This window comes from Lacerta agilis, chromosome 13, assembly GCF_009819535.1.
Source record: "Lacerta agilis isolate rLacAgi1 chromosome 13, rLacAgi1.pri, whole genome shotgun sequence".
Taxonomy (NCBI): Eukaryota; Metazoa; Chordata; class Lepidosauria; order Squamata; family Lacertidae; genus Lacerta; species Lacerta agilis.
The window spans coordinates 34,774,673-34,798,607 of record NC_046324.1 but is presented as its reverse complement, the minus strand read 5'-3'; the positions used below and the strand labels follow the sequence as shown (position 1 = coordinate 34,798,607).

General features: G+C 44.5%; 1 protein-coding gene across 4 annotated transcripts in view; it reads right to left on the bottom strand.

The window, feature by feature from the left end:
- RAB11FIP3 (RAB11 family interacting protein 3) overlaps positions 1-23,935 on the bottom strand; it is an 82,148-nt gene that overhangs the window by 23,354 nt on the left and 34,859 nt on the right. For 2 of the 4 annotated variants that reach the window (XM_033167761.1, XM_033167762.1), the window contains exons 3-4: positions 19,859-19,953; positions 8,355-8,542 (exon numbers count right to left, since the gene is read on the bottom strand). In XM_033167761.1, coding sequence (XP_033023652.1) covers positions 8,355-8,542; positions 19,859-19,953 — 283 coding nt within the window. The remainder of the gene's footprint in view (positions 1-8,354; positions 8,543-19,858; positions 19,954-23,935) is intronic. The other 2 variants (XM_033167763.1, XM_033167764.1) reach the window with 1 other exon arrangement.

Sequence of the window (23,935 nt, the reverse complement as noted above, 5' to 3'; positions counted from 1 at the left end):
TTGGTGCCTTCCAGCTGCATTGGACTCATAGTCCCATCAGCCTCAGCCAGCAGAATATGAAATGGGAGAGCCAGGGGCCTGCATGGCACTCTTCTGCAGATGGCAGAATGGCATCTGGCTGGCTATTGTGGGAACAAGATGCTGGATTCAATGGACCTTTGGCCTGATGCAGCTGGGCTCTTACATTGGATGCAATCCTCCCCTCTTCCTTGTTTTAGTTTGGTGACCAAACCAATCACTGCTCTGTCCTGGAGAACACCACACAAGCTGTGCATTCAAGCTGGGCCAAGGCATGTGACACATGGCAGAGCTTGCATGCACACACCCAAGGCTGCAAATCTGCGCAGACCCAGCATTGCAGAAGGTGCTGTGAATGCCCAAGCACAACGCAAATACAGCTGGGCCAAGCAAAACGTGTGTCCTTTGTAGAAAGTGCATACAATAAGGCAGTGGCTGTATGGCAGGCAACCAATCTAAGAGGTAGTTGAATCAACAGCAAAATATTTTCAGCTGCACAGCCAACCCACATATTAAAGTGTTGTGGCATTTAGGACTGCATAATCCTATTAAGGGCCCAGGAACACACTTTTCAGCAGTGTAACTTGTCAAAGGCACAGACGCCAGGCTTATTTCACAGATACCAGCATTCCATAACAAAAAGCACACCATTTGTACATGGGTCCACAGCCTAGCGGACAGAGCCACAGATGCGAGTCCTCGTTTGCCATTGTAACCTAGCTGAGTAAGTCACTGGACAGGTCTTGGGATGTGGTCCTGCAGCCTCATTTCCCTGACTGGAAAATGGGCCTAAGGGGCCACCCACTTTGCAAGGTAAATGAGGTTGAATCTTTAGGTGAGCTGCAGGTCTTTCAGCACTGAAGAACTTTAAAGGCTTGGGAAGGCTCTTCAAATATAATTTCTAAGTCAGAGTAAGAAGTGGCTTAAAACAAAAGCACCAAACCCCGGCACCTCTGTGTGGATGAGAATTCGTGACACTGGTCCTTCCTTAATTCAAAAACAGGAAACCCAGAGTTATCAGCAATTCTAGAGATGCAAAAGTGTGTGTGTGTTTTGTGTTAACAAATGGAACAGTCGTGCTATCGTTCAGGAAACAGGAGGAGTAGTGAGGCTGTGTTCCTCACTGCTGATGAAAAATTCCCAGCAAGCAAAGGCAATACAGAGATTCAGGTTGCAGTACTCCAAATCACAGTACAGATGATGAAAAAGCTACAAGCATTGCCCAAGTATAATATACAATTATGTTACTTTTGGGATTTGCTCCATTGTGTTTTAAGGTTTGTGTGTATCTGTGGGGTCTGTGTGTGTAATTGCATGCTAGTGTTATGAAAAGATTACAAAATTCTGGGAAGCAATCTTCAAAAGAAATCAGTAAAATCGGTCATCTAAACTGGGCTCACAACTTAGGTTTAATTTTGATATTTGAGGAAGAGAGTAAAAATAAATACACTACACAAGGAACTAGTGACCTCTCCTCTGGCAGCAGAGGTACCACTCTGTTGGTGGTGTCACTTCCAGTTGCTGTCCAGCTGCTGTTCACCTGTGACAGGGCCCTTTCAGTGGTGGTTCCTCATCTGTGGTATGTTGTTGTTGTTGTTCAGTCGTTCAGTCGTGTCCGACTCTTCGTGACCCCATGGACCAGAGCACGCCAGGCACGCCTATCCCTCACTGCCTCTCGCAGTTTGGCCAAACTCATGTTAGTAGCTTCGAGAACACTGTCCAACCATCTCATCCTCTGTCGTCCCCTTCTCCTTGTGCCCTCCATCTTTCCCAACATCAGGGTCTTTTCTAGGGAGTCTTCTCTTCTCATGAGGTGGCCAAAGTACTGGAGCCTCAACTTCAGGATCTGTCCTTCTAGTGAGCACTCAGGGCTGATTTCTTTGAGAATGGATAGGTTTGATCTTCTTGCAGTCCATGGGACTCTCAAGAGTCTCCTCCAGCACCATAATTCAAAAGCATCAATTCTACGGCGATCAGCCTTCTTGATGGTCCAGCTCTCACTTCCGTACATTACTACTGGGAAAACCATAGCTTTAACTATGCGGACCTTTGTCGGCAAGGTGATGTCTTTGCTTTTTAAGATGCTGTCTAGGTTTGTCATTGCTTTTCTCCCAAGAAGCAGGCGTCTTCTAATTTCGTGACTGCTGTCACCATCTGCAGTGATCATGGAACCCAAGAAAGTGAAATCTCTCACTGCCTCCAGTTCTTCCCCTTCTATTTGCCAGGAGGTGATGGGACCAGTGGCCATGATCTTAGTTTTTTTGATGTTGAGCTTCAGACCATATTTTGCGCTCTCTTCTTTCACCCTCATTAAAAGGTTCTTTAATTCTTCCTCACTTTCTGCCATCAAGGTAGTATCATCAGCATATCTGAGGTTGTTGATATTTTTTCCGGCAATCTTAATTCCGGCTTGGGATTCATCCAGTCCAGCCTTTCGCATGATGAATTCTTCATATAAGTTAAATAAGCAGGGAGACAATATACAGCCTTGTCGTACTCCTTTCCCAATTTTGAACCAATCAGTTGTTCCATATCCAGTTCTAACTGTAGCTTCTTGTCCCACATAGAGATTTCTCAGGAGACAAATGAGGTGATCCGGCACTCCCATTTCTTTAAGAACTTGCCATAGTTTGCTGTGGTCGACACAGTCAAATGCTTTTGCATAGTCAATGAAGCAGAAGTAGATGTTTTTCTGGAACTCTCTAGCTTTCTCCATAATCCAGCGCATGTTTGCAATTTGGTCTCTGGTTCCTTTGCCCCTTCGAAATCCAGCTTGCACTTCTGGGAGTTCTCGGTCCACATACTGCTTGAGCCTGCCTTGTAGAATTTTAAGCATAACCTTGCTAGCGTGTGAAATGAGTGCAATTGTGCGGTAGTTGGAGCATTCTTTGGCACTGCCCTTCTTTGGGATTGGGATGTAGACTGATCTTCTCCAATCCTCTGGCCACTGCTGAGTTTTCCAAACTTGCTGGCATATTGAGTGTAGCACCTTAACAGCATCCTCTTTTAAAATTTTAAATAGTTCAGCTGGAATATCATCACTTCCACTGGCCTTGTTGTTAGCAAGGTTTTCTAAGGCCCATTTGACTTCACTCTCCAGTATGTCTGGCTCCAGGTCAGCAACCACATTACCTGGGGTGTATGAGACCTCCATATCTTTTTGGTATAATTCCTCTGTGTATTCTTGCCACCTCTTCTTGATGTCTTCTGCTTCTGTTAGGTCCTTTCCACTTTTGTCCTTAATTGTGGTAATCTTTGTACGAAATGTTCCTTTCATATCTCCAATTTTCTTGAACAGATCTCTGGTTTTTCCCATTCTGTTATTTTCCTCTATTTCTTTGCATTTTTCGTTTAGAAAGGCCCTCTTGTCTCTCCTTGCTATTCTTTGGAAATCTGCATTCAATTTCCTGTATCTTTCACTATCTCCCTCGCATTTTGCTTGCCTTCTCTCCACCGCTATTTTTAAGGCCTCATTGGACAGCCACTTTGCTTTCTTGCATTTCTTTTTCATTGGGATGGTTTTCATTGCTGCCTCCTGTATAATGTTACGAGCCTCCATCCACAGTTCTTCAGGCACTCTATCCACCAAATCTAAGTCCTTAAACCTGTTTTTCACTTCAACTGTGTATTCATAAGGAATTTGATTTAGATTGTATCTTACTGGCCCAGTGGTTTTTCCTACTTTCTTCAGTCTAAGCTGGAATTTTGCTATAAGAAGCTGATGATCAGAGCCACAGTCAGCTCCAGGTCTTGTTTTTGCTGAGTGTATAGAGCTTCTCCATCTTTGGCTGCAGAGAATATAATCAATCTGATTTCGATGTTGCCCATCTGGTGATGTCCATGTGTAGAGTCGTCTCTTGTGTTGTTGGAAAAGAGTGTTTGTGATGACCAGCTTGTTCTCCTGACAGAACTCTATTAGCCTTTGCCCTGCTTCATCTGTGGTATGCCCTCCCTCATTACTGACTTTCAGAAGAAACTTTAAAACATTCCTGTTGAGCTAGGCATTTTTGAAGGCTCAAAAATACTGGCCATGGAAAGGGAGAGGAATGTGTCCCCATTTTGGTAAAGATCCCTCACTCATTAAAAACAAGGGAAGTGCATGAGCAGAAGGCGGCAAGATGGGAGCCAAATCTCTGGACATCAACAAGGAGAAGATCTTCTGACCACCAGCAAAACAGAAATAAGGAAGAGGACATCAAGGTCCCGGTGCAGGAAGGAAATATTGGAAGAAAGTAGATATTAAAATCTAGTAAGCCCCAGGGAGGAAGGGAGGGAGGGGGGAGGGGAAGGAAGAGCGAGAAGTGGTCAATGCCAATCTTATGGGAGGCAAATCCCTGTCAAGGTCAAGGCAAGGCCAGTTATGCAAAAGGCCCAGTTTCTGCTTCTGTTCATATGTCATATCAGTCAAACGGCTCAAATATTCAGGGAACACATTCTAGGAGAGTTCAAATTTAGACCATATATATTTACTATATCCAATGTCATATTTCAGATCCTTGTCAACAAAATAAGGAACTGCCCATCTGGATGAACTATAGTTTGTAACATAGAAACAGGAGCATTTTTATCAACAGGTATAGCCATACTCTAGGAATGACCACTAGCATATTAGAAATAGATGGCACAGAGTGTCCATCAAGTTTTTGGTTGTTGTTGTTCTAAAAAAACAATTTAGTTTGTTCACACTAAAAGGGGGGGGGGCGACATTCCAAGGCAGCTCTAAAAAATTAAGACATACTATTAAAAAAAAATCTATTATTATTGTATGCTGCACTAACAATTGCCCTGGGCTCTCGTGAGAACCCCTCATAATAATCATTCTTGCCATTCTGATTGAGAGCAACATTCCTATAGATCTGTTAGGGTCATGTGGATGGCAGCAAAAATAAGTGTGGGCTGGAAAATGGAAATGTCAACCAATTACAGCTGAATGGGAATGGTTATTAAAATGTCTGGAGCTGGCAGAAATGGATAAACTGTGTTGCTCCATCCAAGGGAGAGAAGGCAAACGGTGGAATTGCCATGTGGTCGGGAGATGGACTTGCTTTGTTAAGCACTGGAATGCAAAATATGGAAATGAGAAAGGCTTGAAAGGAATCTTTTCCTGTAATGACTGATGATGGCAATGATAATAAATGAAAAACCACCACCCATTCTTTTTCCTTCTGGTCCTCATACCACTGGCTTCTTGCAGCAAATGGAGGGTGTGTGTGTGTGTGTGTGTGTGTGTGTATACAGTATGTGTGTCAGGGATAAAAAAAGCAACCTCCTCTTAGGACATACCATTGCTGGCTGGGCAATACAATGCCTACCCAGGAGCGTATGATGCTCTCTCTCTCTTTCTCTCTCTCTCTGTGTGTGTGTGTGTCTTTCTCTGCCTGCACTCAAATTTTAGCTTCAACATCTTTTCCACCCTAGCACATCTATTAATCCCACACATAACTCTTTATAAAACTTCCAAGAATGACATTTTCCACCTTGCATTGCAACGGTGATATTAATTTGCTGGCTGCCTGACCTTACATCTCCAGTGCTTGTAAAGAAGCCACTCAAAAGCTACACACACAGAACTGCCACAATCCTGGTCAAACACAGCAACTCCACTTTTAAAATGACAAATATCCCACCCACCCACCTCCAAAGAAAGGCATTTGTACCTACAGGCAGGAGAGTCCAATGCACTGAGCCATACTCCCAGGAGGCCGGGCAGGGCGAACGCAAGCTGGCATGCTTGCTAATTCTCTCCAGGAAAAAAAAGGCCCTTGGTGGCCTCGCAGCTCAGAAGCTGATTACGGACTGAGGGTTAGCAACCACTGAGCCCAGCTCATTTCAGCAAAGAAAGCGGCAGGAGGCTAATCCCAGTTCCCCCTCTTAATCTGCAGGGCCTCCAGCAGCAAAAACACTCTTTCAGCCCCGGATCACAATCAGAACCTTCTCCAGCTCCTTGTGGGCATATGGGAAGTCCTCCTTCACATGCTCCAAGTAGAAAGTGAACAGGGTTTTTTGGGGGGTGGGGAAAAGAAGCTTTGCCTAACTCTAAACTAGTGCAAAGGCACAGCTTAAATCCCAAATCAACTTAAAAAACAACAACACCCTGATACCCAAAATAGAAAACCTGAGGAGTCCTCCCTTCTCATGGATACATATGGTGGCTTATGCCCAACAGGGAACTAGTCGGACAGGGCTATAGTTAAGTCAGCCTCAGTCAGCTCCTGCCAGAGAACCTGGAGAATTACTGCCAGCCAAAGCTCCACCCAGGGCTTGTAGCTTGGTGGTAGAGCGCAGGTTTTGTAGGAAATCATCGGTACAATTCCTGACAGTGTAGACATTCCCGGCCCAAGTAGGCCAGTGGTCTGACTTCACAAAGAAGGTCCCCCCTCTACAAGCCTTATCAGGACAAATGATTGCTATGATCTAGTTGGATCACACTCTGGACACTTTTTAGAGAAGGTGTCAGGTGGATGTATGAATGCACTTTTTTCTTTCATTGAACAGGTCAAGTTAAAAAAGGGGGGAGGGTATCGGCATAACTGTATGATTGCCTTTTCAAAAACACACAAAATACCCCCAACCTCAGGGATGGAAATTAGCATGCACTTCCCCAAAACTTTGACTTTGCTCTGCACAAGACAAACCTTGCAGGTCAACACAGCAGGGTGCCAACTTGAATAAAATACTGGGGGGGGGGGGGAGGTTTAAGCTCCACCTCTCATAATCAATCACAGGACATGGTGCAGGCACACCATTTGAATGGCAATGCCCATCAACTGGGGGGGGGCTGTTTCCTTAAAATATTTTACTGGGGGGCCCAAAGACCCCTCGGCCCCTAGGAGCTGGCTCCTATGCAACACAGCTAGTTGCCAGTTTGATCCCCCATTCACCATTCTAGTCCTTTAGTCCTAACCCCACTGTCTTCGTTCCCCAGGAAAGAAGGGCAATTTCTTCCAGAAACTCACAGGCTGTCGTTTCCAGGCCTCGTTTTCACCTGTGCTTTAAAACCAGTGCCTGAGGCCATGCGCAGTTGGCCTGCCCTTAAAATTTACTTACTTATTGCATCTATATACCGTAGCACCTTTATCTTCCAAGGATGTTTCTCCTCCTCCCCATTTCATCCTCACAGCAACTCTGTAAGGTCGGTTAGTCTCAAAGATGGTGACTGGCCCAAGGTCACCAAATGAGCTTCATGGCTGAGAGGAGATATGAACCCTGCTCTCCCAGGTCCTCGTAGTTAGATTGGTGGGGACATGAGGCAAGGCCTGCTCAAGGACAGCCTCCACCAGACAGAACTCCCTCAGTTGCCATATTTAACATAGTGTTATACTGTTCATGCTATTTCTCTGTTGTGGCTCTCAAAACTCTTTTTATACTGCCTGAACTGTATACCAACATAGTGCCTTTTTATTTTTATTTTAGATTACTGTATTTTTATGGTTCATTTTCCGTTTGCCACCTTGGGCGGAGCTGATCTAGAAAAGACACCTGACACAACTGTTTAAATGAAATAAATGCAAATTCTGTAAACCAGGGACGAGAAGCGTATCAGCCTGCAGCCACTTGTGGGCCCACAACCAATGGCAAAAACAGACAGAATAATGGAAGTACTTCTTCACGCAGTATATATAAATGCATGGGAACTGGTTGCCACGAAGGTGTGATGATGGCAAGTGACTTAGATAGCTTTAGAAAGGGGATTAGACACACCCAGGGAGGATAAGCTATTAATGGCTACCAACAAGTTACGATGGCTGTGCTGCCTCCAGAATATCAGATGCTAAGAAGCAACGCCGGGAGACAACGGCCGGCTTCTGGTTAGCCACTGCAAGAAACAGATTGTTAAGCTTGATGGGCTGGTGATCAGATCCAGCAAGGCTCCCCTTGGCCCAGTTCACATGCCATGGTAAAACATTGTCCTGGCTCTCCGTGCCAGATGCGAAACTCACACACATCACCGTGGCTGGAAGTTTTAAAAGGTTTTCATGATCATTTAGCCAAGAACAAACACGGGTTTCAGCACTGCGGCTGGTTTGGCGCAAACCCAACCACAATCAGTGCAACGGATACAACTGCGAAGCCAGGGATAGCAGGTTGTTTCTTCCTAGCATTGGTTGAGAGAGAAACAGGTGTGATTGGCTCTCACACAGTAAATCGTGGTTTTATGGCTTACTGTGATGCATGAATGCAGCCCTTACATTTTGGGGAGGGGAGAAATGGCCACTTACCCCTTTGTTTTGTGCTCCCTAAGGGTGGTTTGCCAAAAAACTAAGCATCCAAATCTATGCTTTAAGTTCATGGAGAGGCTCCTGCTGTCCTACCCATCACAAAGATAAAGCACCTACCCATTCTCAGGCTCCTCGATGGGGTCCGTGAACTCCGAGTGCACAGTGGAATCAATCGCGCTATCCGTTTCTACTTCATCATGCATCTCGTGATGCACCAGCGTGCTGGTGTCTTCGTCCGTGAAAGTCTCACACTCGCTATAGGTGCTCTCTGAGCCCATGTACGCACTGTCTGTCACTTCATTTGCCTGTTGCAGAGAAGAGGAGAAAAAGCAATGTAAGAACAGAGAGAGAGAGAGAAAGAGATCTCATGACAACTCCAAATCACAACTATGTTTTCTTTCATCAGAAAGCCTTTTCTGGAAGAAGGGCTATATCTCAGTGGTAGAACAACTGCTTTGTATGCAGAAGGCTTCAGGTTTAATCCCTGGCATCTCCATGTGGGGTCAGGAGAGGCTCCTGCTGAAGCTCTGGAGAACTGCTGCCAGTCAGTGTTGTCAATACTGAGCTAGACAGACCAATGGACTGGCTCAGTATTGGGCAGCTTCCTATGTTCCTGGAGCGGGAACGAAAAGAGAGGGTGGAGTACTGAATGGAGTAGGCCATTTTGAGAAGGAGGGTCTTAACATACCTCCTTCACTGAAGGTACACACGCACTCTTTCTGTTGTATACTTCTTCATGAACTCGCCTATTACAGTGACCTCATCAGCACACAACACCAAGCCAAACTATGGCTTAGCACTGGTGCACAGGGGAAAATTTTTGGCCACTGTGCTCCTCCCCAACTACTGGGAGCGAAGCTATGGTTTGGCTCGACGTAAGTGATGGATGGCACCTGTTGGGACTGATAGGGTGGAAGTTAGGGAGCCCAACGGTAGGGGGAGCCAGAAGCATTGACAGGCAGAGCCAACTAGTTCTAGTTTTGTTCCCATCCTCTTCCTCTTTGCTGAGTTCTACCAGGGCAACCCTCATACTAAAGATGAAGGTGACAAATAGGGCCACCCCTTGGACTGGTTGTATATAAGACTACAGGCAGGTGGGGGCCAGCTGAGAATCAGGCCATCCTTTCCCTCCAACTCCTCAACCTCTGATTGGCTGGAGGTTCTTGTCAGTTGGGATTTAACTGTCAGTTGGGAGAAAAACTGACAGTTAAATCCCAACTGACAAGAACCTCCAGCCAATCAGAGTGTGCCATCACCCAGACCAATCAGAATGCATTGACGTTATCCAGGCCCCACTTAACATTCTCAAAGCAATCACCCATCTCCCTCTCCTCTCAGAACTTGGTCACTAAGCACCACTTCCAACCAGGCTTGTAACATCGTTAACAGTACAAGGCCTTGGGTTTTCGGAGTCACAGAATATCCCCCCCCCCAATTTAAACACAAACATAAACAGACATATGTATAGCCAGCCAGCCAGCCACCCCTACCATTTGTCTACTATGAACAAACCACGAGGTGTGACCAAGGTTTGTTCTTGGCTTACCACACATGGTTGTTTGGGTAAAAACAAACCACGAGTCTGGATTCAGACGTCAGAGTGTTAAACCAGATAAATGAAGCAAGTAACTGAAATATTTGCGATCTGTGTCCTATCAGGAATGGTCCCAGGGCAGGGTCCAGAGAACATGTGATGCGGCTAATCTACTCAGGCTAAGTAGATCTGATCTGGTCAGTGCCTGGGAGACACAGCCTGGGAACCCCCAATGTAACAGTGCCTTGAGTTCCACAGCAGAAGGACAGGTGGATAGACATGTACTAAATCTACTTTATATTTTGGAAGTTGTTTGTTCACTGCGTAGCTGGACACCTCTTCAGACATCTTATCCAAATTTTTTGCACAATGGGTTCTGAGATCAAGGAGCAGGTTTTCATCTATGTTGGATACAACTAGATGCCCATTTTAATCAAGATCACCAACGGAACATTTCAAAACTGCCCTGCTTTTATTGTTTCTTAGAATTCCTGAGCAACATTGGGTACAACGCTCTAGTAAATAAAAACAAAAGCCTTCAGAGTGTATTGTTTTTCAAGCCATTAAGGACAGACCCTTTCAACAAGCAACCAACAAATCCAGGTTACACATATCCATTTGTGTTACAACACCCCCTTTTTTTAAAGGCACTTATTTCTGCTGAACACAAGTCAGAATAATCTCTGGGAGAATGCCGCTTATTCCCTTCTACTCCAAAGAGAATGCAAAATCAGGCAAATTACTCCTGAAGGTCATCTTGACTCTTGACTATTAAATTTGCACACCAGGGGAAAACAAATAAATACACACCCATATCAAGTTCAGAGGAGCTTTTTCAAAAACACTGCAAAGTTCTGTATCAAGAAAGGTTAGTAAAGGAGACACCATGTGCTTAGCAGCAAGATTTTGCAAGCTTTTCATGCCACTCTCTTAAATGCCAAAGGCACACATGAGACAGGTAAACAGAGGATCACTATAGAATTGTATTTCTCTCTAGATTTTCAGCATATGATCCTGAAGCCTTGAGCTGAAGTGTGAAAACTGATCACAGTCCCCTTAACAGAGTAACATTAAACTATTTTGCTAAAGAACTGAAACCCTCTGCCAGCTTGCTTAACCATAGCCCCTGTCCCCACCAAAAGCCGGTTCAAAACCGATAGCTATTGTCAATGCTCCTGGGTTTGTTTGTTTTTTAATTTGTTACTCTTATATCATACCTTTCTTTCACAGAACTTATGGTAAAGGTTCTCCTCGTTTTTTCCTCATGACCACCCTGAGGGATAGGACAGGTTAGGCCAGGCTTCCTCAACCTCAGCCCTCCAGGTGTTTTGGCCTACAACTCCCATGATCCCTAGCTAACAGGACCAGTGGTCAGGGATGATGGGAATTGTAGTCCAAAACATCTGGAGGGCCGAAAGTTGGGGGTGCCTGCTCTAATCAATATTCATCCGTTTGCAACCCCACATTCAAGGGCAGCCCCACAGAGGGAGGAACGCAGTAGCTCAGCTTTCATTTGACGAAGGCATGGGTGACTGTTTCTTGGTCCCCTCCAATGGGCAGAAAAAAGGGGACTAAGTGGCTGAGGTTGGTGGGAGTTGTAGTCCAAATATCTGGAGGGCACCAGGTTGGCAAAAGCTAGTTTAAAGTCGCAGGTACACAACAGTGTTTGTGTGCATTGCACCACTGAGCGGCTTCCACTCCTCAATAGGCAAAGTAGAGAGCACATCTCCGAAGGAGTTATAAGTTTCAGCCGCTTGACAAACAGCACTGCTTTGTAGCAACAGCAGATATAGCCTTGCCTGGTCATTTCTGTTTCCTTCCCTTCAATTAAATATTAAACCCCCAGCCAAGATGCCAGGGAGACAGGCTCACATTCCTAACCTAGATATCCATTTACCAAAAAGCAAAGCCTCCAAAAAACTGCTGCTACAGCAAAAGAAAAAAAAAGTTAAACTGTCACCTGGGGGGGGGGATCCACCTCCCGGCCTGCACCTCGCCCCCATTTTACAGCCTCAGGAAGGGCAGCTGGTTTCCAGGGCAGCTGTTGAAAGACCTTTGCAGATTCCTCAGCTAAGGAAGTTTGTTTTTGTGTGTTACCAGCAGACCTGACCTCAGCACATTCTACAGATAAACCTTTTCTATGAATTGCCCATGCAACGTTGAACAAATACTCAATTTTAAAGGGGGGGGGGGGAGAGAGAGAGAGAGAGAAGTGGCAAACGGAATCTTGAAAACAAAAACACATATAAACAGTAAAAAATAAAATAAAGGTTCAGACCAAGTCTTTACATTTTGTGTTCAAGGTAATTATCAAATACAGTAGTAACTCTTGCATTCTCTGCAGAAACAACCTGCTAACACTATAGCAGAGGCTGAGGGTTTTACGCCCATTCTGTCAGCCAGTCTTTAATGTTTTCACCATGGGCTGAAATAAAAAAAAAAATAAGAAAATTGTCCAGTAGCACCTTAGTAGCATGCACACTTCTTCAGATATCTGTACCTGTGCGAGTTTCTTTGTGAGGTTGATAGGAAAAGGTATCTGAAGAAGTGTGCATGCACACAGAAGCTTATACCCAGAACAAACTTAGATGGTCTCTAAGGTGCTACTGGACAATTTCCTTTTTTTATTTATTTTGACTGCGTCAGACCCACAGCTGTCAACTTTCCCTTTTTTGCGGGAAATTCCCTTATTCCAGCGTCATTTCCCACTGCAAAAAAGGGAAGGTTGACAGCTATGGTCAGACCAACATGGCTACCTACCTGAATCTTCACCATAGGTTGTGAGGGAACAAACAACAACACACTGCAGTTACAAAAAGTTATATTCACAATCACTTAACGTATTTTTTATCGCATTGTGGACAAGCTTAAGAACAGCTATCAAGGGTGCCTGCCCCAGTTACACCACAGGTTCCATTCAATGCAATAGCTCAGGTCCAGTACCCTGGGCCTCTTATGTTTGCTCACAGACCCTAAAAAGAAGAAGCACTGTAGAGCCCCATCTTAGTCTAAGACCACCTGCTCTTCATGCAGAAGGTCCCATGTTCAATCTCTGGCATCTCTAGGTGGGGCTAAGAGAGGAACCATGCCTGAAACCTTAACAGCTGCAGGTCTGTGTGTAGACCAAGGGTGGCTATCCTGCAAGCCACATACGGATGCTTAAACAAGTGTTTGTAGCTCAGTGCTAGAGCAGAAGGCCCCAGGTTCGATCCCCACCATCTCCAGGTAGGACTGGGAATGTCCCCCGCCTGAAACCTCATGGAGCCACTGCCGGCCAGTGTTGACAATACTGAGCTAGATGAACCAGTGGTTTGGCTCAGTATAAGGCAGCTTCCTATGTTCTCTATAAGCCTGTTCTTTCCATACACACCCCAACCTTAACAGCACATGGAATTGTCTTCAGGGAACATCATTACCACTAGCTCTGATAAGATCTCCATCCTCCCCTAATGGAAAAAGGACCCCAGAGTCTCAGCCAAAGGATTGGTGGTAGCAAGGGAAAGAGTGGGGGAAGCAAATATAAAAAGGCAACTTTCTTGTGACGAGAATACTGGAAACATCTGCACTTAATGCTTGCAGAGTAATCAAACGAAGGAGGAGATTTCATATGCACACCTTCACCATGAGTTCCTGGGGTGGGGTACACCAATTAAAAAAAGTACAGTATTAAAAGCAGTGAAAAGAAAACTACAGCCAAGAGAATACGGTGGGTCCTATATAGGTAAAGAGAGAGATCAGATGTCATAGGTAAGAGGTACACAATGAAAACAACATAATGAAGGTGCCAGATGCGAGGAGGGGATCCCTCAGCTTAGGGGAGGCCACAGAGAATGCCCTCTCCCTGGCCGCTGCCACCTCAAACCTCTGAGGACTGACTGTAGCGCTGTAAGGTGCAAACTACTGCTGACCAAAACTTCAATAAAGAATGGGGGGAATTTATAATTTACTTGAGAGACCACTGTAAGCAGATGAAAACAATAGCAGGGTTGCAATAACACTTGTAATGTAGAAGGTTCTATGGATAAACTGGAGGGACATAAATTTGGATGATGAAATAATACGCAGTTGAAAAGGTTTATAATAGGACTCATGGAGGGGAAGGTGGAAAGTCTAGCGATTCAGAGCAATCTCTAAATATGCATATGTATTTTGCATTGTTATAACTCTACACCTGTAAAATAAAATAAAATTATTTTTAAAAACCCTGTGATTGCTGAACAGAATATTTTATGCAAGCACCTTCCTCTATTTCCCAAACTCCGCAGGATCCACAGTGCATTAATTCTGCAACCATTTGAAGAAATGATTTACATCAATTGCTTGTGCTGACCTCTCTGCTCCCCAGCCTCCCCACAGAACCGGTTTCCCTGTTGCTCAATAGATCCAAACCCTTTTCCTTCCTGGATGAGCTCAACGATACTAGGAGAGCACAAACCACCACAGAAGTACACCCTTCTTTTAAAACATGCACACACACACATACAAACTCACAGGTGGAGGACGCCACGTCTTAGCAGGCTCAGGGAGAACGCTGACTAGGTATGATGGCTCCCTACTGTTGCCGAAGTGTTATGGGCGGACAGATGGACAGGCAAGTACCCCTCCCAACACAGGCTGAACGGCCTCGAAACCCACCTGAGGGGCTGTGCTGGAGCATTCCAGAGAGGACCGGAATCCGGACCATGTTAGCACCTCCGATTGGCACCGTTTTTCCCTTTAAAGCTGGGGGGGTAATCTTTTACCTGAAGGCAGGCAAAGTTCCTACTCTGAAAGCGAAAGTCCAACTGGATACACTTACTTAGAAACACACACACCTCCTGGCTTTCTGCTGGGGGTGGGGAGGAGGCAAGAAGCGATCAGGAAGTACAAACTGGGCTGGTTTGAACAAACTGGCCTCAGCTCTCTCAACAGAGTTCCTTTTGTTCTTGAACTCCCCAGATAGCCTACAGGCTAATCTCTCTCTCCCCCCCCCCAGCCCACCCCCATTTCCCTGCCTGTGTTTCACTAGGAAGGCTCAATTCTTGCAACTAAATGCAGACCTCAGCCACCTTTGGACAAAGACAGCCAAGTTTTAAACTCGTGTCAAAGGAACACACCCCTTTCTAGCTCAGGAACATTTCTCTCTCCCTATACGAAAAGGGAGGGGGGGTGTCACCCAAAGAAACCGATTGCCAAGGGATTAGGGATAGAAAAATGGGAGGATTTCTATGCCATCGGGTGTAACTGTGGGATTCACTGCTGCAGGAAGTGATGGTGATGGCCATGTACAGACTTTGGTGGCTTTAAATAATTTGTAGATGATACAGGTCAAGAATAGGGAACCCCAGGCTTGGGGGCTTCTTCATCTGTCCCCCACCATTTCTCTCACCAGCCTTACTTCACACCCTCCTTGAGTATTTTTGCCTGGCTAGACTTTATCATTGAACTCTGATAGTGCTTCTTGCTTGCCTGGATCACAGAATCACAGAATTGTAGAGTTGGAAGGGAACCCAGGAGTCATCTAGTCCAACCCCCTGCAATGCAGGAATCTCAACTCAAGCATGTATGACAGATGGTCATCCAACCTCTGCTTCAAAAAGCTCCAAGGAAGGAGAGTCTCTTGAGGGAGTCTGTTCCACTGTCCAACAGCTCTTACTGTCAGAAAGTTCTTCCTCATATTTAGTTGGAATCTCCTTTCTTGTATCTTGAAGCCACTGGTTTGAGTCCTATCCCCCGGAGCAGAAGAAAACAAGCTTGCTCCTTCCATGCAACAGTCCTTAGATATTTTGAATATGGCTATCATATGTCTTCTCAATCTCCTCTTCTCCAGCCTAAACATACCCAGCTCCCTCAACCATTCCTCATAAGGCTTGGTTTCTAGACCCTCTTGATCATCTTGCTTGCCCTGGTCTGCGCACCTTCCAGCTTATCAATATCCTCCTTAAATTGTGGCGCCCAGAATGGAGGATAGAGGGATCTGTGTGGGTGTGTGCAGAAACGAGCCTACTGTACAAGGTAAAATTAGCATCCATGCCCCCACCCACTTTTGCCTCTGGCCCCACCACCACTGCCATGTGGCCCCCAGAAGGTTACTTTGAGGGAAATGCAGCCCTCTGGCTGAAAAAAGCTTTGCCACTCCTCTTTTAGGTCTATCTCCCAAAGCTAGACATGGTTGCTAAGCTGAGCCACCATATCCAGAGGCACTCTACCTCAGAGTAACAGATGCTGGGGATACAGAAGAGCTGTCAGAGTATCTGGTTAGCCATTACAGCCATATGTGATGGGGTTAATCGAGGACAGCCCCACCCCAGATATCTAGGGCGTAACCTTGTTTATCTAGAAGTAGTTGGTGATGCTACAGTAGGTCCAAGATTATGGGGCTGTGTGCAACTGCAGATTTCACACGTGATTCGGGGGAAAAGCACATGACGAATATAATTGCATGGTTGAACTAACTCTCTCTCTCTCTCCCTCTCTCTCTCTCCCCCCCCCTCCCCCCACAAAAATGTTTTCACAGAAAGTACACTGTGCCCAGAGGAAGCAATGTCCAAGCTTAAGGAGATAAAGGGATTCAGTCAACTTCAGCCACCTCACATCACTGAGCACACAGGAACATAGTCCTTAAGTAATCATTGGCAAAAAGCAACAAGTTGCGATTAGAAGGCAGCTCTCCTTCAGCCCCAGAATGAGCAGCGCTTCTCTAAATCAAGACGACAGGCAGACGAGCGAAGACTCCATATATCCAATGCAGTGCTGGGACTAGTTCATGAGACAAAAGCACTATGGTTGATGGAAAGTGTCGACAATGGTAGTGTCCACTATGGTAGTGGAAAGGCTCTGGTTCTGCCCAGGCATTGAAGAAACTAAAAAAATAAATGTGATTTTAAAATGATGATGTGATTTATGAGTTTTGGGGCTAGGTACACACACACACACACACACACACACAATGATGCAGGACCTCAGAGCATCTGATGGGAGCCATACATTGGCAAAAGTCTCCTCCTGCACCTCAAGAAATCTTGTTGTAACTGCCATGAAAAACTGGGTGAAGTCAAGCCAAAGTCCTGCCAAATGGGCAGACAGTATCTTCACATCAGCAGTTAGGACTTGCCATGCCAAAATCAGGCAAGTCACGTTTCGGCTGCCATCTGGATTCAAAATGGTGCCCAGCACCCCAACATCGACAAAGACTGCCACCTCGGGAACCCGTGTAGGTCCAAACCCACAGTGGACAGGCAAATGGACAGACGGACAAACCACTTTCCAAAAGTATAGCAGATTACTGAAGCATATCCACTACGGCTGGCCACGGTTCTGCTTTTATGGTGAAGAGTTCTGCATCAGATGCTCCATTGCTTTACACACCTCTCTGAGAGCCTGCGCTTGCACTAGTGGATAGCTGGACTTTGCTGTTTTCTTCTAGAACACTTTAATCCTGTTCCACGTACTTTTAACTGCTTCTTTTTTAATGGCTGACTTTCTAAGCATTTCCCTACCCTGTAGAAGCTGGGGACTGAACCTGGAACCCTCCTGCATACAAAAGCAGCTGTTCTGCCACTGTGCTGTGGATCTTCTTCATTTTAATTCATAAGCAAGGCTGGCTTACTAGACCACAGGTCTAGTAACCAACACTATCACTGTCATTAGTATTAGTTTATATACTGCTTAACAGCCAGCGAGACTTCTAAGCACTTTACAAGTCTTAAAGTACACTTGTGCACAAGCATAAACGACAGGTTGGATGAAGGGTGTTCATATTTAATGGAACAAAAGCAAGCTTTACAGGACTCCGGTGCTTTCCACTCATTATACACACATCCTTCACTTTCAATGATCTAATACAAGCTCTCAATAATACAATACAGCCTCTTTCAGTCTCTCCCAAGTCAGTCCAACACAATTACGCCACTTCTCATATTTCCACCACCACTCATTTCGTTCAGTCTTGGTTCAAGTTGTGTTTCTGACCACACCTCAAATGCCTGTCTTACAACTGTGTTGCACAAATAAAGGGGTTTTTGTTGTTGCTGCTATTTTGTTTTTGAATGCATTTTAAGATTATTACCCAAGTGTATTACATTGGTCGGTCAGCAGAGGGCAGCGTTGCCAACTCAGAGAGAGAAAGAGAGAGAGCGAGAGCAGGAAGGTTTGTTTATTTATTTTCATTTATTCTTTAATATGAGAAATGCGTGCTCTCTTATGGTTTTGGCAACTCGCTTTGGTGGTGGAGGGGAATAACAAATGATTTACGCCTGCCTAAAGGAACAAAATATAAAGACTCTTTTGTGGCACCTTGGCACTGCTTTATTGTTTGGAGATTAAATACAAAAGCATCTCCTGTAAGCATTCTGGCTGCTATGATATTGTGGACCTGAATTTGGATACTTTCGGAAAGACTGCACCACCAGACTGATGTTTTTGATTTCTTTTTCTTTTTATTTCACTTTACACTCTCCTTGTTCCCGTCAACGAAATGAAAAGGGGATTGTTCGTACTATTAAACAGTTATATAAAAATGTATTTTTTAAAAAATTAAAGGGGTTGGGGAGAGAATAAAAAGAAAGGGCCCTATCTCCCTGTGGCAACTGCCGACTCCCAAGGAGCAATAGCCATACTAAAGTTGCCTCACTGCCGCTAGGCCTCACTTCAACATTGTCTTTGGGCAGAAGCAGCTTCCAACCAAGCTCTGATCTTGTAACTGGAGAGTCTGAGGGACAGGAGAGAACCTCTGTTTGAACCTTCCTCAAGTGTCATTAGGAGAAAACAAAGCCAGATGGATTAGCTGCCCACTCACTCTGCCTGACCGTGGGGATGTATTTGCAGACGGCGCAAGATCTGAGTGGGGATGAAAGGGGGGGGGGAGTGGAGCCGTATGACCTGCATGCAGTTTTTAAATGCCTAAGGGCACGACCTCAGGGAAATAAATTGGGCTTGAAAAATGTAGTGTCACACTGCCCCCCCCCCCGCCCTGCCCCCATTTGCTGGTTGCACTGTCTTTTGAATGAAGTGGAAAGCTCACAACCACTATACCTTTGCAGCAACCCAGTGGCCACAGGCTTCAACATTCCTGCACCCTGATCTGCCCCAGGCAAATGACTAGCATGAAACGGAGCACTCGTGTCATCAAGAAAGGCCGACAGCCATATATTTCAATCCTCCTGCAAAGCTTTCTCAATGCATAACCAAAGGAAGAGGTGGGGGAAATCTGTGTTGGAGATAAGGTGAGGCAAGCTTGCATAAAAATTTGTACTTCCCCACTCTTTCATGCTTGCAATACTCACCCCTGAGCCTACAGACTACTAGAGGAAGGAGATTTAAGCAAATGCTACACCAAGAAATCAAGGTCACCAATTCCATTTATCAAGGAAAGTAAAATGGGCCATGCTAACTAATTTCAAGCAGTGGGTACCGGTATATAATTCTGGTCTCCATCCAGTCCTGCACACAGATGGATGCTTCTTTACAAAAGCAAGCATTCTTAAGAAAATAAATGTGGCAGGAGTGGAGGGCGGTGGGTGTGAGAGATCCCGTAAACGGTGGCGCATGGCACTGCCACCTTGCAAGGCTGCCAAGAAAGCCCTCACAGATTAAGAATACCACATTTCCTCATCAGTTGGTGAATTCTTATTTAAAGTCCTCACAACAATCCATCAGCATTTTAGGGCATTTCATTTTTGCAAAGCAATTTTCTGTAATATAATGCATTTTTTTAAAAAAAAACACGTTATTTTCACAAACATATGCACACTTTAGTATATGCATTGTTGCACAGATAACTTGGCTGGAGACCTGCACTGCAAAATTTGGAAAGGAGCAAATTTTGAAGGATAAAAGTATGAATTAGGAAGTTTGCCTTTAAACTGAATGGCATTTGTCCCCCATCCCTAGCTGAGACCCATGACCAAGCGGTGTGGCCTGGCTTAAGGTGGGTCGCCACAGCAGCACTCCCACCAGGTAACAAACTGACGAATTAAGCAATGGGGTCCCCAAATACATGTTTGGATTTAGGGCCAGTCTTCTGGAGACGGCTGCTGTAAAGACTCAAACCTTGTACATGCCTTAGTCACTAGGGGCAAGCAAAAGACTTAAGTGTTCAGACACTCACCTCAAATGTGACGAAGTCATCAAACTCATCAGGACAGGCGGATGGTGATTCATCATGGGCATATCCCATAGTGCAGAGCTGGCTGTCAGGAACTGCTGAAAGGGGGCGAGAACACACACACACACATTATTACAAATGAAAAAGCTGTTTTTTAAGATAAAAACAACAACATTCAGGGGTTGGAATGCTCCTCCAGTGAAGTCTCAAGCAGCAGGAAAAGCGTCAGGAGATGAATGCAAAGGACAAAGAGGTGGGTGCCCGCCAGGGGTGCCAGCTTGAATAAAATATTGGGGGGGGCAGGTAAGCCCTACCCTGCATAATCAATCACATGACGTGGCACACACAAACCATTTGAATGGGAATTCCCTTCAACTCAGGGGGGCGGCCCCTTCAATTATTTTAGGGGGGGGGGCAAAGGGACCTTGGCCCCTAGGCTTCTCTGGTGCCCGCTGTGCTTCTCTCCTTGCCTTCATTTCCACTTCCAGTGGGGGAAACCATGTTGCATCTCTATGTGAGGTGAGGTGCAATGTTCAATCCCTGCTGATACAGAGATGGAGCAGAATCGCCTCCCCCTGAGAGGCAGCATACCCGCTATTATGAGATAATGGCTTGAAAATATCGTTTGCTTCTCATCGGAGTAAAATAAATTTTATTTAATTGAAAATACGTAAAGGGTTGTATTAAACACTAGGCATACTCAGGAGTAGAAATTTGTTGGAGCCAATGCAAAAATAATATTCCAGCAAGAGATATAAACTGACTCAAATATTAAAAGAAAAAGACACGTACAGAATCTTGGCGCATCTGAAGCTGAAAAGGGGTTTTGCTTCTTGAATAAATGTTGCTTTAACACAGCATTCCTGAACTTAGTTGTGAAAAACACCTGAAGGGCACCCCAACACCTTCAACTCTCAAGATACCAAAATCCAAGAGATATTGATTAGGCACACAAATACAGAATTTACAATGCATGTTCCAAGAGGAGGTCAAAAAGGCCATTTAAGATCTTGGTCAGATTCCAAAAGCTGAGCTCAGGAAAATCTCTATAATTTCTTATTATTATTATTATTTGCAGATAAATTTAAATAAACAAACTTTAAGTCTTAAAATCTTGTGGCTATATGTTAAAAGCAACAAGTCACTGGTCAAATCTAAGATGCCCATACCCAGAAATCTAACACAGTTGGAAGTGTGGTGTGGTGATGTTTCGGCGATGCAAATTCAAATAGAATTTTGTATAGAAAATTAAAATTTTATGTCAAAAATAAGAAAATTGCAAAATTTCACAGTGTGGTCAAAGGAAAATGCATTTGTTAAATATGATTAACTTTGAAAAGGTAAGAAAATAGTTATAACGGTGGATTGAAAATATTAATAATCTACCATTAGAGTGGGCATAGAGAATGTTATCAGTTTGCTGCTACCACACTGACCCTGGCAGATAAAAACATAGGTAAACGCCGTTTCCATGCGCTCTGGCACTCGTCACGGTGTTCTGTTGCTCCAGAAGCGGTTTAGTCATGCTGGCTACATGACCCAGAAAGCTGTCAGCAGTATTTTGCTTGAGAATCTTCCCTCCCCCCCCCCAACCCCATGAAAACATTTTTCTACCTATACTTGGCACTTCCCTATCCCTGGGATTACAAATTCGTTCATGCAATAGTTTTTCCTCCACAAAAGCAACACAAGTGATGACCAGAGGGAGGAGAAGGTGCAAGAAGAGTGGAAGAAATTTAAAGACTATTTGAAAAAACGTGAAAAGATAAGAGATTTGAAGTGAAATCAGTTGATATAATAGGCGATAGTAATAAGATGTTAGTTTAAAATAGGATATAAATTGCTAGTATTGTAATTAAGGATATTTTTGGTTAAGATTAAGATTATAGATATAAGATGATACATAAGAAGTAAGATTAGTTGTTAAAGAAGAGTTTAAAGTTGTTACAAAGTTACTACAGTATATTTGAAATGAACGCAGAAGAGAGGATGTGAGGAAGTCCATTAAATAAGATTTGAATAAGTTTAGGAATTTAAGTGAAGTTTAATTTGTTTTTGTTTAGTGTTGTATTTTTGCATTTTTGTCTTTTTTGTATTGTTTTGTAGATGTTGTGTAGTATTTGTATTTTATGTTTTTATTTGGAAATTCAATAAATTCTTTATAAAAAAAAAAGCAACACAAGTGAAAAAGTTCCTAGAGGAAAAACCATTTTTACATTACAAGGTTACTCTTTGCCATGTTAGAAACATAGGAGGCTGTCAGACCCAATCTCAGTATTGCCTACACAGGCTTCCTCAACCTTGGCCCTCCAGATCATCCCTGACCACTGGTCCTGCTAGCTAGGGATCATGGAAGTCGTAGGCCAAAAACATCTGGAGGGCTGAGGTTGAGGAAGGTTGAGGTTGAGGAGCCTACACTGACTGGCAGCGGTTCTCCAGGGTTTCAGGCAGGGGGACATTCTCAGCCCTACCCTGAAGATGTCAAGGAGTGAAACTGGGTTCCCCCATCCCTGAGCTACAGTCCTTCCACTCTTCCTCTGCTGCAACACTGTCCCCTATAATATGAAAGCGGAAAAGGCTATTCTATCAGGATCAGTCCACTACAGCTGAAGTCTAGCACATGGCAGCCTGATAAATTAGATCTCTTAAACCAGGGTCTGCGGCTGCCAAGGGCAATACCGTAATTCATGCTGAGAAACGAGCTTGGGTCCCGTCTTCAGCCAGTAGCGCAGCCTGAGCAGCAAGGAGTATAGCTGGCTCATCGTTTCAACACACAAGCCGTGCTTCTCAAACGGCGGTTTTTACGGCTGCTGATTCTGCACATTGCAGCCGGTCTGGATTGCAACAATTCCCCTTTCGAGGCTTTGTAAATTTCTGCTGCTCTGAAATCACATCCAGGAGGACGCCATTACATCCTGGAAAACCGATCTTAAATACTTTTTATTAAAGATTTTCATCAACTACAGAAGAACATGCAGTGTCTCTCCCTTTTTTTGTTCAGATTATAAAGTCTTTTGGTTACATTCAATGTAAGTCAATATGGCATCCAGAGGTAAGGGGAGAGAGTAGAGGGGAGAGGGCGGGTGATAAATTTGCACTTTTTTTTTCATTTTCCCAAATCGGCGTCATTTGGGTAGGTTCTCTTTCTATATATTTGTTGGTTTACGTGGGCAGTGAGAGCAGGTTGAGGGGGGCCCAGGCATGGTTGTTTGCCTTTGACTGACCGCCATGAGATTCATTTGCATGTGTTGAAGGGAGGAATGGATTCTTGGGTCAAGTTAGCCTTATTGATCTGTATGCTGCTGGTAGATCCCTGCTATCATTATTGTCATTTTGAGCTGTGTATGTAATAAAGGGAAGCCATACCAGGGTGAAGGTGTCTCAGTGTCAGCTTCCCTGGTTTTTTTTCCTCCCCATGTCAGTTTCAACCTATCGGTTAGCTTTTTTAGTAAAACTGTTTCCCTATACAATTTGGTATCCAAGGTCCATGTTTACTCCTGAAAGGTCTCTCCAGTGTCCAGCTATGATGTTTCTGCCTGCTGAGAGTAGGTGGGTTATAAGCTCTTTCTACTGTGAGTGAGCATTACTGTCTGGGGAAATATTCAATAGGGTCAGTTCTGGGGTGGGTTCCAATACCTGCTTAGTTATTTTACATATTTCTTGTAGGACTGCTGTCCAAAAGGGTTGGATTCGGGAACAATCCCACCACATGTGGAGGTCCGTGCCCTGTAGAGGTGCAGCCTTTCCAGAATTTTGGTAAGGTTCCCGGATGTATTAGTACCAATTTCCTCAGTGTAAGATACCATCTATAGATAAGTTTCAAAGTGAGTTCCCTTATTTTGGCTGAGATGGATTTAAAGGGAGGTTTGGATTACATTCTAGTCCATTGGATAGAGTTTATCTCATAACCTATGTCGTGCTCCCATTGTTTTTTAATTGTGTTAAGGGGGTCTGCAGAGTTGTGGAGCAGCATTTTGTATATTGCAAATGGAAAAGTGATTTTAAATAGAGCGAGTTGCAGTTCCTCAACCCCCTTTTGAAATGGGTTGGGCATTTTTAAAATGAAATAATTTTGTTAGG